At 54.8% G+C, this 14,635-nt stretch overlaps 3 protein-coding genes across 4 annotated transcripts in view; 1 reads left to right on the forward strand and 2 right to left on the reverse strand.

The window, feature by feature from the left end:
- On the reverse strand, window positions 1-3,100 carry Rassf7 (Ras association domain family member 7). 2 transcript variants are annotated; one of them, XM_027408987.2, is made up of 6 exons: window positions 3,012-3,100; window positions 2,122-2,252; window positions 1,248-1,960; window positions 943-1,071; window positions 791-866; window positions 4-703 (listed from the first exon to the last, which is right to left on the reverse strand). In XM_027408987.2, exons 2-6 carry the CDS (start codon window positions 2,243-2,245, stop codon window positions 672-674), a joined length of 1,074 nt encoding a protein of 357 aa, XP_027264788.1. In that variant the 5' UTR covers window positions 2,246-2,252; window positions 3,012-3,100; the 3' UTR covers window positions 4-671. The 2 variants fall into 2 exon arrangements, with proteins under 2 accessions (XP_035298008.1, XP_027264788.1); XM_035442117.1 differs by having other exon boundaries at window positions 1-866.
- Lmntd2 (lamin tail domain containing 2) lies at window positions 2,234-9,285 on the forward strand. The gene is made up of 14 exons (XM_035442119.1): window positions 2,234-4,472; window positions 4,822-5,028; window positions 5,121-5,273; window positions 5,617-5,704; window positions 5,826-5,981; window positions 6,594-6,665; window positions 6,763-6,851; window positions 7,198-7,466; window positions 7,692-7,782; window positions 7,899-8,088; window positions 8,169-8,288; window positions 8,369-8,565; window positions 8,725-8,962; window positions 9,073-9,285. Exons 2-14 carry the CDS (start codon window positions 4,841-4,843, stop codon window positions 9,202-9,204), a joined length of 1,983 nt encoding a protein of 660 aa, XP_035298010.1. The 5' UTR covers window positions 2,234-4,472; window positions 4,822-4,840; the 3' UTR covers window positions 9,205-9,285.
- The window catches only part of Lrrc56 (leucine rich repeat containing 56), a 19,349-nt gene continuing 13,940 nt past the window's right edge, over window positions 9,227-14,635 (reverse strand). Inside the window, exons 6-13 of the mRNA XM_027408992.2 lie at window positions 13,668-13,764; window positions 13,389-13,589; window positions 12,738-12,921; window positions 12,128-12,289; window positions 11,983-12,047; window positions 11,617-11,753; window positions 11,270-11,409; window positions 9,227-9,890 (exon numbers count right to left, since the gene is read on the reverse strand). Coding sequence (XP_027264793.1) covers window positions 9,544-9,890; window positions 11,270-11,409; window positions 11,617-11,753; window positions 11,983-12,047; window positions 12,128-12,289; window positions 12,738-12,921; window positions 13,389-13,589; window positions 13,668-13,764 — 1,333 coding nt within the window. The 3' untranslated portion in view covers window positions 9,227-9,543. The remainder of the gene's footprint in view (window positions 9,891-11,269; window positions 11,410-11,616; window positions 11,754-11,982; window positions 12,048-12,127; window positions 12,290-12,737; window positions 12,922-13,388; window positions 13,590-13,667; window positions 13,765-14,635) is intronic.

Below are 14,635 nucleotides of genomic sequence, written 5' to 3' on the forward strand. Positions count from 1 at the left end.
CATCCTCAGTTCCTGGTGCCAGTGGTACACAGGCCAAACAAGGAAAGCAAGGGAAGAAGGGTCCAGATAAAAACCCAGGCCAGGGTTGAGCTAGCAGGCCTCACCAGGCTAGGGGTTGGTTACAAATAAATGTCCCTAGGAACATCAGAACATAGGGCCCTGGGAGCCCCAGCTTTGGACCCTACTGAGTATTGGCCTCTAAAAACATCACTTTCTCAGGAACCCAGCAGTAGTTGCCATGTGGACCTCAAGTTCTGAACCGCAGACACTGCCCAGTGGATACTTAAGCACCTTCGAAAGGTAGTTTATTGAGGTTTGTCAGGGCAAGAAGGCATCATATATTCAGTGGAGTCAATAGCAGGCGCACACCCCCCTCCACAGGATGAATGTACTGTCCACACTTCTCTCTCCTCCAGTAAGTAGTGGCCTTTGGGGCCTGGTAAGTTCTGAGCTTTGCCCATTGCTTCTTCAGGGGACTTGGGAGACTTGAAAAAGACTAGGACAACATGTCCACTAGCACTCCTGCCCCCTGAAGCAGAAACCCCAGGACATCATAGCTTTTCCCACTTTAGGGAAAGAATTCCGTGATCATGCTCGCCCATTGTCCAGGTGGCTCATCCCAGCTGTGCTGGCTCATCTGTATTCAGTGTTCCCTACTTGAGCAGGAAGTGCTACCTCCAGGAGCTCTGCCTCATGGGGGGAACTGTGAGAAAGACACAGGCTGAATGGGCTGATACCAGAGCTGGTCCCTTCCCATGGATTGGGGATAGGGGTAGGGAGAGAAACATACCCTCTGGACTCAGGCTGGACACTAGAATATGGCTCTGGGGGACTCCCTGGAGGGGCTCATCTCTGGTTGGAAGGTCCTGTGGAGAAAACAGGTCAGTTGAGAACTAGGGTGGCCCCCGCCTGACCATCACCTCTTCCCAGAACTACTCTGACCTGTGGGCTCGGGATGGTTCTGTCCAGCTGTGGAGGTGGTGGCACTGCAGCACCTGTCTGCTGGATGAACTGTTGCAGGTTGCACTGACGGAGTTCCCTGTTCAGCTCCTCCAGTTCCTGAGCCTGAGCCTGGGGGCACACAGGACCTTCAGGAACAAGGCGATGACCTTCTTTCCCACAGACAACATGCTCCCTGGTCTGATTCTATATCAAACCCCAAAGTGCCTGTGCAGCAGGTGGAGTGCTGACAAACTGGCTGTGTAGCAGGCAGGGAGTTGACAGGGGCGTAGGTCTCCTGGGCTCACCTGCAGAGCATGCTCAGCAGCCTCCAGAGCCCGGCTCACCAGGGCCAAGGTGCCTTGCATCTCCATACTATGCCGCTCCTGGATGGCCAGGTCCTGGCGTAGACGCTCAGTAGCAGATGCTGTAGCTGAAGGAGGGCCAGGGGCCTCAGCAGCCAGCCGAAGCTCTGCCTCCAGGGCACAGGCTTGGGCATCTAGGGCCTCCAGCCGGGCAGCATGCTCAGCAGTAGCTGCACTCAGCGCTTGCAGGCGTGCCTGTCCCTCACGCTCCCTGGCTTGTTCTCGTCGGAGCTCCTGCTCCCAGAAGGCCTCATGGCCCAGCTCCTCAGCATTCCTTTGTATCCTGAGTTCTAGGCCCTGCAGGTCTGCAAAGCAGTCTGGTGTGGGTCCTACCAGGGTTGTAGACTCAGGGATTGAGGAGCTGGGGACCAGTTTGGGACATCCTGGGTTGAAGGTCAGTGCTTTGTGTGGCTCACGGCCTGGTGCTGCCCATGGTTTGGGGGGCAGGCTGGCCCGAACTGGGCATCGTTCTGGGGGTGGACAGTTGTCTGAGGAGGGCCTTCCAGACAGGCTGGGCCCTGTCCGCCTCAGGACAAACTGGACATCACTGGCAAACTGTCCACAGGTGGCTTGGGCTCCCACTGGACACTCCTGTGGCAGCAGCTGCCGCTCCTTCTCCCTAAGGCGCTGCACAAGAACAAAGCGGCCTGTCTGGCCTGTGGGGGGAAAGACAGGGTCAGCCTATATCTCCCCTCTCTATCCACTTGGCTTGAGGACTAGAGCAAAAGGGTGGAGTCAACCCCACCCTCCTTGGAAGGGAAGATGGGGCTGGACTACGGCCCCACCGGTTTAGCTTCTCTGTCCCCAGGGAACTCACCTATAGCTTGGGCTAGCGCGATGACCACTTCTTGGCAGGTGGTCTGTTCTGAGACCCCACAGACCACCCGCTGGATGCCATCCACCCACACCTTCAGCTCCATGACCACAAGCTCCAAGACCATCCCTGTCCTGTGGGAAGGACAGAGACCCTAAGATCAGGACAGGCCTGCCTCCATCATGGCCTGGCCTTCCTCTTCTCTTAGCTTGCCACAACAACTGGCTCAGGACTGTGTCCCTTCAGCCCTGCCCTCCTGTGCCCAGCCCCACCCGCAGGCCACACATTCCTGGAGTGGCTGGGGAACTAGTTTGGCCCTCTTGAGCATTTTGAGGCGTCCCCTCCTGCACCAGCCTCCTCTTGCCCCACCCACCCCACTCCAGGAACAGGGCGAATCATTAACCAGGTCCAGGTTTTCCTGTCCCCCGGTCACCTGGCTCAAAGGCCACCACCCTTTTCATGCGAGCGGCCATCCCCAGGCACCTAACACCGAGCAAACGCAAATACGACGCCGTCCACAGTCATGGGAACGCCCCCTAGGGAAGGAACCCCTTGGGCCAGGAGGAGCTGAGAGTTAAGACCCAAACAGACCTCCATCTCCCAACCGACCCCAGATCTGAGCAGCCCCCCGCCAGTCCCCGGTCCGCCTCCGCAGTCCCTCCCGTCTAGTCAGCGCTCTGGGCTCCGGTGGTCCCGCCCCGCTGGGGGCACAGCCCGCCTCACGGCTGATCCCGGCCGCGCGGGATCCAGACGTCCCACTCCGCAGCCGGCAGACGCAGGTGCAGCACAGCCACCGCGCTTCCCTTCGCCCAGATCAGCTTCTCCTCTGTCGGAGACAGCTCCCTGGTGCCGCGCCCAGGGCTCAGGAAGCTCGAGAAGCCGGCACAACTCACCTGGGCGCCCGCCGGCCTCCCGGACTTAGGCGCTCCAGCGCCGCCTCAACCTGCTGTCCCAGCGCCGCGGCGCGCCCAACCTCACGGCCTCATTGGCTCCCGGTCCGCGCGCCCCGCCCCACGGTACCCCATTAGATCGGAGGCGCGTGCCTCCCGCCCCATGCCCACTGCCATTGGCGGCCTTTCTCCCACCACGCCCCATTGGCTCGTTAATCCGTCCCGCCCCGGAGCCATCCAGGTGTAGGCGGGGCCCTGAGTGGGCAGGGGCAGGACCGGGGCGCATGGGATGCTCACTGCTGATGATCAACACGGAAGCGCGTCTGCAGCTGCGTTCGCTCTGGGCTGGTTGGCCCAGGTGAGGTGTGTCCCCAGCTACAGAACGGACTTCCTCAACAGATTTTCAGTGTGACTGGTCTCCGCCCACCGAGAGGGCTCCTGACTGGAACCCTGCAACTCTGACTTGTCCCCGGGCGCAACATTCGCCCTCCCTTCATCAGCCCTGTAGGCTACGCCTCTTCAGTCCTGCTCCCTTAGCAATCTGTAGCCGAGAACACCGGGAGGAGAGGCCACGAGTGTCTCCCGCCCGCAATCCGACGGAGGTGGGGTTTAGGGGCCGGCTGACCTGATGGGCGCTGCAGCCCTGGTGGGGGAAGGGACCGTCCCTGAGGCCTGCCTGAGACAAAGACCCTGGGGTCTTTGTTTGAAGCGCCTTACTCTCCCCTCCCCCAATGGGCCCAGTGCCTTCCAGAGCAGCCCTTCTCTCCCTGAAGTGGGCCCCTGCTTTAACGTCTAACCTGTGTCTCGGGTGGGCTAAATCAAGCCAGTCCAGCCCCAAGTGGTCTGTCCCAATCACAGAGAGCTGTGGGAGCTGGTCCCCATGCCCTTGTGGCTGTGGACGAGACAAGGTAGAAGGAGCCTCTCCTGGACCTCACATGTTCTGAAGGAGAAGCAATGTCCTCCAGGGTTCCCTATTGGAACCACCATTGGAAAGAGCCCAGAGTTATGGAGATAGGCACAGGAAGATAGGCTTCCAAGGGTTAGGTAGATGGCTGTCATACACAGGCTCATTTATTGGCCAGGGTTAGTACAGCCACTCCAGTCTCTTTAGCACCATCCTCACCTGCTCACCAGCTCAGATCCCTAGAACCTTTTACATACTTAAGACACACATACATGCTGAATTCACTCGCAGGACACCAATCCCCAGTACCTACTGGCTAGGGACAGGTTCCAGGGATCTGTATAGTTCCTTGGATCCCTTCAGCTTTGCTGGGCAGGTAGTAACCTAGCTTACATATCCAAACCACACCGGCACAGAATGCACTCATGACCCTGAGTGTTGTCTTCCTGGAGGCTCCTGGTAACAGATACCCTCCCCCTCCCCCACCCCCAGGTGCAGAAATCCATGGCAACAATATAGAACACATCCCTCCCTAGGCCTTCTGTGGGTTTAGGCCTCAGGTGAGTATGGGGGTGAGTTCCTGGGTTGGAGGGACATGAATAAGAGTTACAGGAAAAGTTTAGCACCTCTGATCTTATCTCTAGGCTCAGGTCATGAGGGACAAAGAGGAGTCAGCAGGAAATATATATACATACCGGGGACATGCTTCCTGGGAAGTAACCTGCTGTCCTAGCCTGAAATATACACTCATATGACCAGCAGTCCTGTGTCCTGTTGGGTAGACATATGTGTAGGCCTTCTCAGAACTGTCAAGTGCTATCTGGGCCTCTTTGACACACAAAGAGAGCCCCATGAGGGTCCCATACCTGGGACACAGGGCAGACTGCATTCTACTTCCTTCCTTCCCAGCTCCTCACCAACATCGAGCATGGCCCCTAAGTCTTGCCAGGAGTCTGAAGATGAGCAGGTGTCCCCAGCTCCATCAGGTGTAAAGCCAGACAGCAGAGAATTAGAGTCCCCAGGTGGCACACCTCTGGACACAGTAGCTCCTTCGAGTTCCCAGAGCAGTAAGCCCTACTGTGCATCCACACCAGTGGGCTGCTCTGCCAAGCAGCAGTAAGGAGGGAGGGAATGGGGCAACCTCTTGGGTTGGGCCAGCCAACGAGCCAGTCCTCACCTAGTCTAACCACAAGGGACTGGAATTGCAGGTTATCTCCTGAAACCCTGGACCCATGTACCCTGAGGCTCTTATGGGAACAGAGAGAACTAGAGATCCAGGCACTTCGGTGGGCTGTCCAGAATGACCAGAATGCCCGATACTACCACATCCTGCAAGAGGTGGCAGGGATCCCCCCTGAGCGGTCAGTGGCAAAATCCCCAACACAACCCCAGTCCTACCTTGCTGTAACTCCTAGTTTTAGACGCCAATCTCACACACTGAGCTCTCTACCTGATTGCTTCTAACTTTGGTCTTTGCGTGATTTGACATCCCACCATACTTTTAAATAAGTTACTGTGCTGCAAATATAACCCTATCCCTGAGCATGTAGACACCTCTGCACATACCAGCTAAGGTTTACTTTGTCCTGGCCTGCTATAATGTGTGCCTTCAGGCTTTGGTGGCCATGGGGCATCCTTTACTGCTGGCCTACTCTCAGGAATCCTGGTGTGACCCAGAAGTGCTGAGATTGCTCCTCCTACCAGGAACTCCAAAAGTCAAGACAAAATCCTGCAGAACCAGGTCCAGAAGCTTACACTAGAACTGAAAGCACAGAAGGAACAAGCTCAACTGGTGAGGGGGTGGGATCAGGGAACAGGGCAACGCCTTGGCAGGCAGTAGCTTACCCACCTAAGGGGGGTCTGAAAGGTGGGGCTGCTGGAGGCCTCTTTCACTGGCAGGCACTCTTGATCAGGAGAAAGAAAGCTTGGAGGAAAAACTACAGCAGAACCTCTGTGCGATACAGCAGCTGGAGGCTGAGCTGCAGACTTTCCAGAAATCATGCCTTCTACAGCTGGCCCGTTCCTCTTGGGTGGGACGCATGCTTCGGTCTCAGACTGGCAGTGTGGAGGTGAGTTTGTGCCCCTGGCTCAATACCTGCCAAGCACCACCCCCAACACTGCTTGGGCAGCCAGCATGCTCCTTGAGGGATCCTGGCCTGCTTTAGAAACCTTGTCTCCCTTGGGATGTTTCCACAAGGAAGAATCATAAGACCAGCATCCTCCTCATCTATTACACACAAAATGCTGTTAAGGTCAAAAGTGAGACGCCCTGCCAGGCGGTGGTGATACATGCCTTTGATTCCAACACTTGGGAGGCAGAAGCAGGAGGGTCTCTATGAGTTCAAGGCCAGCCTGGTCTACAGAGTAAGTTCCAGGACAGGCTTCAAAGCTACAGAGAAACCCTGTCTTGAAAAACAAAACAAAAAAAGTGAGAGGCCCAGTGGGGGAAGGGTGTCCTTCCTCAGGCTCCCTGCCAGCTAATCTATGGTGCTTTTTTTTTTTTTTTTTTTTTTTTTTTTTTTTTTTTTTTTTTTTTGGTTTTTCAAGACAGGATTTCTCTGTGTAGCTTTGTAGACCAGGCTGGCCTGGAACTCACAGAGATCCACTTGCCTCTGCCTCCTGAGTGCTGCGACTAAAGGCACGTACCACCACCGCCTGGCTTCTATGGTTCCTTCTTGCAGGTGGTCACTGCAGAGGTTCTAAAGGACCCTAGTGACTCTTCTGAGTATGCTGAGGTTCCCACTGCTGGAGAGGTGAGCAAGGCTTGTCACAGGAGGCATTCCATGTGTATGATAAGGCCTCTGAAGCCCTGCAAGGCGGCAGAGCCACATACCTCTTATTTCCTGCCAGGGTTTCCGGTTGGAGGATGTAGACTGGAACAGCATTGCCCACCGATATCCCAACCTCTTCTCCAACATGAGTTATCACTCAGATCATAAGTAACTGCATTGGACAGGGAGTCCCCAGGGGTCAGGGGGAAGGGAGGACTTAGCCTGACAGAAGTGGACCAGTTCCCATTGTTTCCTTAAGTGTCCCCAGACAAGTCATGGAACCCCTTTAAGCTTCAGTTCTGATATGTAATATGTGGAATGGGTTCAAGACAAGGGGAGGAGCTCCAAGGTCATCATTAACTCCATTAATTTAACATGAGCTGCTTCTGACTCTTGAGTTCCTGGAACACAAACCAGGATGTCCATTGCCTTGGGGAGGCTGGCTGGGGTGGGGGGCATGCATGGGTCCTGGGTTTAGGAACCAAAGCAGCCAGTGAACATATCATGGTCCCAGGCTGCCCCAGCCCCAGCAGTCCTCTGAAATGGATGCCTCGGACTCGGAGAGTGTCAAGCATGTGGAGAAGCCTGGCAAAAGCCTGGAGTGGAGTGCCTTGCCTGTGGTAGACAACAGCAGCTCAGAGGGTACAGACTCTGACTACAGCAGCTGCCAGTTAGTTCTGCATTCTGGAGGAAAGGTGGTGACAGGCCACTCACCCCAGGGAACAGACTTAACTTCTGAGCAGATGCAGGAATCCACTAGGAGCGGCAGCGGACACATGGAAGGTGGAGTTGGGTGCACCTCCCTTTTGCCCTTTAGCAACTTCTCACTTCCACCTAAAGTCCTACTCAGGTCCTTCAGCCCCCAGGACTCAGCTGCTTCTGCCCAGGATCTGAACCCTGCTGCTCTTTCTTTCCCTATTATTCAGACTCCTGGTTTGGCCTCCTGGGGAACTTCCCCATTGGACTCTTTATTGTGTTCTCCCTCTCCTAAAGGACTTCTTTTTCCAGATCTCCATAAAAGCCGCTCCCCCTCGGATAGCAAGACTGTTCTGGAGCCCTTTGCAGACCTTCACCTTCAGTATGCAAGGCCCCAGTTGAAGTGAGGACTGCCCAGCCATGAGCACACCAGAAAAAGCAGGGAGGGCTGCATGATGGATGGGCTTTCTGGGAGGATGGGGCCCCTCTTCCCTACTCAGTATCCCTTTCTGGCTCCAGCCCACTTGGCTGCTGCCTGAAGATCGCTGCGGTTAGCTACCGAGAGAGGTTCATCCGTATCCTCAACCAGTCTCAGGCAGAGACTGTCGACCTAGGCGGCTTTGTTCTGCGGCAGTTTGTGAAGGACTTCCCTGTGTGCATGTACCGCTTCCCACCTGGCACTCTGCTAGCCCCACAGCACCATATCACGGTGAGCCCTGCTGCCTGCCAGCACACATCGCCTTGCCCTGGCCTACACTGTTCCTCACTTAGCACTCAGCCTTTTCCTAGGTGTGGGGTGAAGGAGCCAGCAGGACCAAGAAGCATCTGCCAGTGTCCTCAGGCCAGGATCCCTTCCACTTCCAATCTAGCCGAGGTTGTGTGACAATGCTAGTCAACCCCCATGGCCAGGTCAGTGTTGATCCCAGCCAAAGAGCAGAGGGGCGGCCTCACTGGATTAGAGTAAGTGACATGCCCTGATGGCCCTGCAGGTCCTCAGTGAGCATCAAGCTGCACCCTGTGTGACCCTGGGCTCGAAGATCTTCACTGACAACACTGACTGGTCCATTGACCGCTTCCCGCTCCCAGAGTCCGAGCCCAATGCTGACCATGGTGAAGAGCGGCATCGTCCTTCATCCCCACACAAGGGCAGGGTGCAGTATGCTAGGGCCATGCGCAAGAAGCCAGGGTAGGTGTGAGCCCCTGGTTCTACTTCGCAAAACCTGCCGCCTATTTCCCTGGGTGCCACCTTGGACAGGACTGCCACCCTGGCCATGCTGTCTTGCATTACTCCCACCTTTGCCCCGAATTGACTAGGATACTCCTCAGGTCCCTCCCACATCTCCAGGCCAGGTGTTCACCAGCAACGCACTAGTGGACTGAGGACTTCAGGATCTCTTCGCCCCACTGAGACCCGGGATATCTTGCCACTCCTGAGCACCCGAAAGCTTCTTCACCTCGGAGAAGTTCCTGCACAGCAGGAAGGCATGAAGACTGAGACATCGGAGCTTCTGCCTGCAATCCCAGAATGTCCCTCAAGAGTGTGCCTCGAGGACTCACAGGGTAGGCAGGAGCGAAAAGTCCAGGTGAGTGTGATGCTGTCACCCCAGGTTCTCTGGTCTGCCAGTCCACACAGCTCTTAGGCTCCTCTGGTCTGCCAGTCCACACAGCTCTTAGGCTCCAGTGTTTTCTGCAGGTGTGCCGGAAAAGCGTGGACCTGAGTTGCCCCATGGTGGCCCTGTCAGTACAGAACTCAGCCGAGAGCAGATATGGCTTCCGCTTCCTCTGCTACCCTCCCATCACTGAGGAATTGTTCCGGCGGTTGTAAGGCAGCCAGGTCAGGCAGGCAGTGCCAGCTGCATAATTTATTGAACCAACCATTGCTTATAAAGTAAAGCACATTTCTGCACACCTGAGAGTCGAAAATGATTCACTTGGCTTTTACAGAGGGTAGGTATATGGTGTCCAAAAGAAAGGAACTGCTGCACTTAGGGAAACCTGCAAATCTACCCAGGATAGCTATGCCCTTTTAAGGCCTAGGACAACAGGCTTAGAACTCGGACCACATAGGTGGCCCAGAGTCCTGGGGGCAGAGCCCAGCTTCAGCTCCAGCCATTTAAGCCTTGGCCCCATCCAGGCCACGAGATCTCAACGAGGGAGGGTTACACTAAGGGAGTGAATGGGCTGGAGGGATAGGGTTCAAGTGATGGAGGCAGCGGAGGCCTGGAGGGCAAGCTGCTGGAACTAGTGCTGGCTTTGGGTCTGGACATCCATGGACTCGATGGCTGGGACCTGAGGGCACCTCTAGGGCTCTCAGGGCAGTCACTGCAGCCAATCTCTCACCCAGGCCAGACCCCTCACCCAGGCTAGGCCCCAAGCTACCCAGGACTCTAAGCCTACGCCCCCTGAAGGGCAGGTCTGCAGATCTCCCTGAGGAACCACTGCCTGACTCAGGTGGCATTGGGTACTTTGGGGGAGAAGGGATCAGGTGAAGGCCTGATGTCCTGGAAAATTCTGGAAAACAAGGAAGAAAACAGCATGTTAGAGAGGACCTGGCAAACAAGGTGGGGGAGTGTTAGTTGCTGCCCACCCATAATCTTGCAGTTTGGAGATGGTGGTAGGCTAGGGGCAGTGTAACCACAGGTAGAGAGGGTTTCAGTGTCCTTTGTGGAACCTACAGAATGAAGCATTCCTGCCCCACTAGGCCACATCCCCTTGCTCTGCTTCATCTGCTTTCCAGGGAAAATATAACTTCAGGCCTGTGGCTGTCTCAAGAACGGTTCTCAACCTGAGGTCACCATCACCACAGGGATGGCATTATCAGACATCCTGAATATCAATTATTTACATCATGATTCATAACAGTAGCAACATTACAGTTAAGACGTAGCAACAAAATAATTTTATGGTTGGGGTCACCACAACATGAGGAACTATATTACAGGGTCACAGCATTAGGAAGGTTGAGAACCACTGCTCTAAGGCAAACAAAGTGACTGGGCTCTGGCTTGGGTTATCTGAGCTCCATCCTGTGTGTGTGTTCATCCCTGAAGGCCTGGTGCCTCCAGGCCAGTTCTTAAAGCTTCTGTTTTAGTGTGAGGTGGGTGGATGGGGTCATCCTGTGCCTTCTAGGCCTGACATCTGTTGCAAGAGGGCTAGACACCATTCCAGTCAACCCTTCTTCTGGTCACCTTTCCACTGTCCTTTAACCTGTGCAGTTCTTGTCCACTAGGGGACCAGCTGTTGATCCTGCTTTACTCTCAGGGCCCTCTTCCTGACCACTGCCCCAAGCACCAGCCCATCTACAAGGGGCAAAAGTGTGGTTGTTTGGGCCCTCAGAGACAGTTGTTGACAACCTTTATACCTTGTGCCCATAGTGTGCTTTTCTAAGGCATTGCAGGGTAACGGTCTCTCCAATGAAGCAGCAGTCACTCTGGCTCCCTTGGAAAGGGTTCTGCCTGGCCTAATTCTGCATTGGATTAGGATTGAAGCCACTGAATATTCCTATCCCTCTCTGCCTTAGTCTTCTGGTGGTTTTGTTGGCCACTTTTTCACCCCTGGATTCCTACCAGTTTCTCCTGAGAACTGGGGTCTGCTTCTGGATGCCCCTGACCACCATGAGGCTCCCAACAGGTGCTTGCCTCTGGACTTGCCCTGTATCCTTTTGTGGAATGCCCCCCCACCCCGTCTCATATAGCTCAGGTCATGGAATGGAGGAGGAGCTAGGATTGACCCTCACCAGTACGCCCACCCCTACTCCACCAAGAGGAGAAGAGGACTGCCTCATGCAGCCCCTTCCAGAGCCCGGCAAAGGAAGGGGCTGGACTATATTATGATGGGGACATCCATACCCAAGTGTGGGGTTAGCTTGCTCTCAGGCACCGAGGTAGTACCTGAGGCCAAGCGTGGGGTAGTTAGGGAAGTATTGGTTCCAGTCTGGTCTTCCTGTTCTTCGGGAACCTTCTGTGGGTCCTGAGCTGGAGCCTGAGCAAGCCTTTCTTGCTGGAAGTCCAGCTGCCTGTGGAGAAGGGGACTGAGGTGGGAGAAGGCAGAGCTGCAACCATGTCTGTCTCAGGCTCAGTCCTAATGCCATCACACTGGGATGGATTACTGGCCTGTGGCTCCTTTGGCATCTTGGGGGACCAATGACTGCTCAGCCAAGACAGTTTCTATCCCAGTGCCCCCCTCCCCCAAAGACAGGACAAAAGGTGATAGGGCTGGCAGGGAAAGGGACACCAACCGCAGGCCAGGCTCCCTCCAGGCCTGAAGCCCAGTCATGTCCTGGTCACAGATTTCTGCAGGATCAGGCCTTGGGGTGGAGGGGCTGGTGGCCAGATCTGGCCTATGTGGGGGCAGCTTCTCCAGGGATGCCCATTCCTAAGGAAGGGAAAGGGCTGGTATGGGGACCTTGACCCTGGAATGGGAGAGCCAGAACATGGACATGCCAGTAGTCCTAAACACTACTGGTGGGGAAAGCTCTGGTGTTCCAATTCAGGGGAAGAACTCTGGGTAATGGTTTACTATGGCATGAGGGCAATAGGTGATGGTCTACTTTGGGAAGGAGAGCTGTAGTCATTGCCCACTTTGGAGTGGGGGGAAGGCATACCTGGTACTGGTATCTACGTTCCCGCAGGCCTTTGGTGGGGTTCCCACAGAGAACTTGACCAGCACCTGAAGAAGAGGGTGTGGCTATGCCTGGTTTGGGGTCAAGGTACTGCAGGGTCAGCTCTGGGCCAAATAGGTTTAGTTACCATGGGTGAGGTTGCTGGCATGGTCTTCTGTGGCTGGGTTCTCAGAAAGCAGACCTTCAGGCAAGGGGTCCTCAGGGACCAGCAAGGACAGAGCCCATGGCTGGGTCTCAGGCACAGGTAAGGTTGGGTCAAGTTTCTGTATGGTGGTTCCATGGGAACAATCTGTCCAGGGTCAAATCCAGAGATCTGGGCTTATGCTAGCCAGTATGTTTCAAACTCAGACTGTAGAGCACAGCCTGTCACTCAAGAAGCTGTGTGACCTAGGGGTTGGCCTGTGATGGTTCCTTTCCCTTCCTAAAAGACTTCAGCCTCAGACCCTCCTCTCTCTCAACATAGGAAAGGGGAATCCAACTGGTGCTCCTAATGGGAGTTTCCTGAACGGGGGGGGGGGGGAGACAATCTGCATGGTTCTGGGGACTAGGAGATAAGGCTGGGAAAGGGAACAGAATGCAGTGGTCACCCATCTCTGCAAGGCCTGGGGAGCTAGTGGAGGTCCTTTTTTTCTTGGGGTACTGGTAGAGACCCATCTTCCTTTAGGGTTGAAGGAGGTCCCTTCTAGAGTCAGAGGGAGGGGCATAGTATCGAGGTCCATAGTAAGTGTCTGGCCTACCCAGCCGAGGGAGGAGAATGTCAAGCACGCTGCCTTCCTTGATGGCCTCCTTCACCATCAGCCAGTCCTCGTTCAGTTTCTGGGGAGCAGGCAGGTTGGTGCATGTGGTGGGTACCTCATCTAGCATGTGGAGCTGGGGGATAAGCTTCTTTACCTCTACCCTATAGTTGTAGTCCTGGGGTGCCTAAAAGGTAAAGGGAAGGGGACAGCAGACCTGGGTCTGGTGGACCCTGCAGGCCAGCTGTTTCCTGGGACTCCCTCTTCCAAAATGCTAATGGCACAAGACAGAGGAGATAGGGTAGTGATACTGCCTCATCCTACTGGAGCTTATGGGTACCCTCACCCTCCAAGCCCATAGCCAAGGTTCAGGGAAGTCCTTTAGCATGTGGAACTGATTATGGGTCTACATTAAGCAGCTATTGAGGTGGACACTGCGCTTAGAGCATGCATGGCCTTTGTGGGATGCATGTGGATTTACCTGCTGCAAAGGAGCTTGTATATGCCTGATATATCCAAATAGTTAGGCTGTTTAAGCCTCCAGTGACAGAAGAGATAGTTCTCATGGAGAACAAGCCAGAAGGTACATATGGGCGTTTTGGGATGGAGGTGTCCCTGCCAAGTGTATGCTGACTGGGTGTTCAGCACCCACACCTTGTTGGAAGGACCAGGGTCTGGCTTCAAGCACACCAGATTCCCCTCCAGCGTGAGCGTGGCCAACCTTGGGCACAGCTGCAGGTACCGCATCTGCCCCAGGTCCTCCACATCGTTGCCCTCGAGGTCCAGCACCTCCAGCTGCTCCAGCAGGCACAGTGGGCTCAGGTCTGAGATATTGTTGTAGGAGACATAAAGTTCCTGAGGACCACATGGGAGAATCTCAGTTGGGGTCTGACTCAATCTCTGTTGCTTTGTCCCTGAGTGCTACAGACTTACCTTCAGTGCCAAGAAGGAGCCAATGCCATCCAAGTCAGTCAGGCCACAGCGAGCTAGCCACAGCACCTGCAGGTGGCCCAGAGAAGTGCCCAGGTCTCTGCAGAAGGCAGGCAGAGTGGTGTGGTGGTTAATCTTCAGTGTCAACTTGACTGGATTTAGAATCACTTAGGAGACACATTTGGAACATGTGTCTGTGAAGGCATTTCCAGAAAGGTTTAACTGAGGAGAAAAGATCCACCCTGAGTGTGGGTGGCATCTCCTCATGGGCAGGGATCCTGAAGAAAATAAAATAGGGAAAAGGAGAAAGCCGGCTGATTGCTGGCACTCCCTTTTCTCTGTTTTCCAATCTGCTCAGATGTGAGCAAGCTTCCACCTCCACAGATATGAGCTGAGTCTGCTGTCATGACTTCCCTGCCATGATGCTGGACCCCTTAAACCAGAAGCCAAATAAACCTCTCTTCCATTAAGTTGCTTCTTGCTAGGCATTTAGCCACAGTAGCAACAATAAAAAGTCACGACTGTAAGTGATTAGTACTGGCATGGGGTTGAGGGTTCTGTCTTTTGCCAACAGAAGCCACTGCTGAGCTACCAACCATCTGGCTGCCCTCAGGTGCAGGGATGGTTGTGACTTTGCTTGTGGTAGCTTCCAGCTGATGGGCTCTATAGATTCCCTGTTCCTCTCCTTGCTGTAGCATCCTAGGCATGGTTAAAATGTGTCCCTAGAGAGCCCATGTCTTTGGGCACAGCGGTCCCTGGAGTGTGAAGGCCCCTTTTCAAACATGCACCTTGTTGGAAAAGCCTGAGGTGTTACCAGATTGACCATAAGGAGCTGCCTTCAACCTGATGCCTTGACTCAGCCCTGCCTGTTACATGTACATACTACCGGTTGCTGTCCATCCCTGTCCGGCCTATTGGACCTACCCATGGGGCCTCTTTTTCCTGCAGTGTACACATACAATGTGTTTGAG

Source organism: Cricetulus griseus, chromosome 3 (assembly GCF_003668045.3).
Source record: "Cricetulus griseus strain 17A/GY chromosome 3, alternate assembly CriGri-PICRH-1.0, whole genome shotgun sequence".
Taxonomy (NCBI): domain Eukaryota; kingdom Metazoa; phylum Chordata; class Mammalia; order Rodentia; family Cricetidae; genus Cricetulus; species Cricetulus griseus.

What these genes read in the sequence shown, in the direction of transcription:
- Lmntd2 (XM_035442119.1), top strand. Translation starts at nt 4,841, where the DNA reads ATGGCCCCTAAGTCTTGCCAGGAGTCTGAAGATGAGCAGGTGTCCCCA. An exon ending in AGTTATCACTCAGATCATAA is followed by an intron (nt 6,852 to 7,197) that starts GTAACTGCATTG and finishes TCATGGTCCCAG; the next exon opens with GCTGCCCCAGCCCCAGCAGT. An exon ending in CCCCACAGCACCATATCACG is followed by an intron (nt 8,089 to 8,168) that starts GTGAGCCCTGCT and finishes GCCTTTTCCTAG; the next exon opens with GTGTGGGGTGAAGGAGCCAG.
- Rassf7 (XM_035442117.1), bottom strand. Translation starts at nt 2,245, where the DNA reads ATGGTCTTGGAGCTTGTGGTCATGGAGCTGAAGGTGTGGGTGGATGGC. An exon ending in CGCGCTAGCCCAAGCTATAG is followed by an intron (nt 1,961 to 2,121) that starts GTGAGTTCCCTG and finishes TTCCCCCCACAG; the next exon opens with GCCAGACAGGCCGCTTTGTT. An exon ending in CTGCTGAGCATGCTCTGCAG is followed by an intron (nt 1,072 to 1,247) that starts GTGAGCCCAGGA and finishes GTGTGCCCCCAG; the next exon opens with GCTCAGGCTCAGGAACTGGA.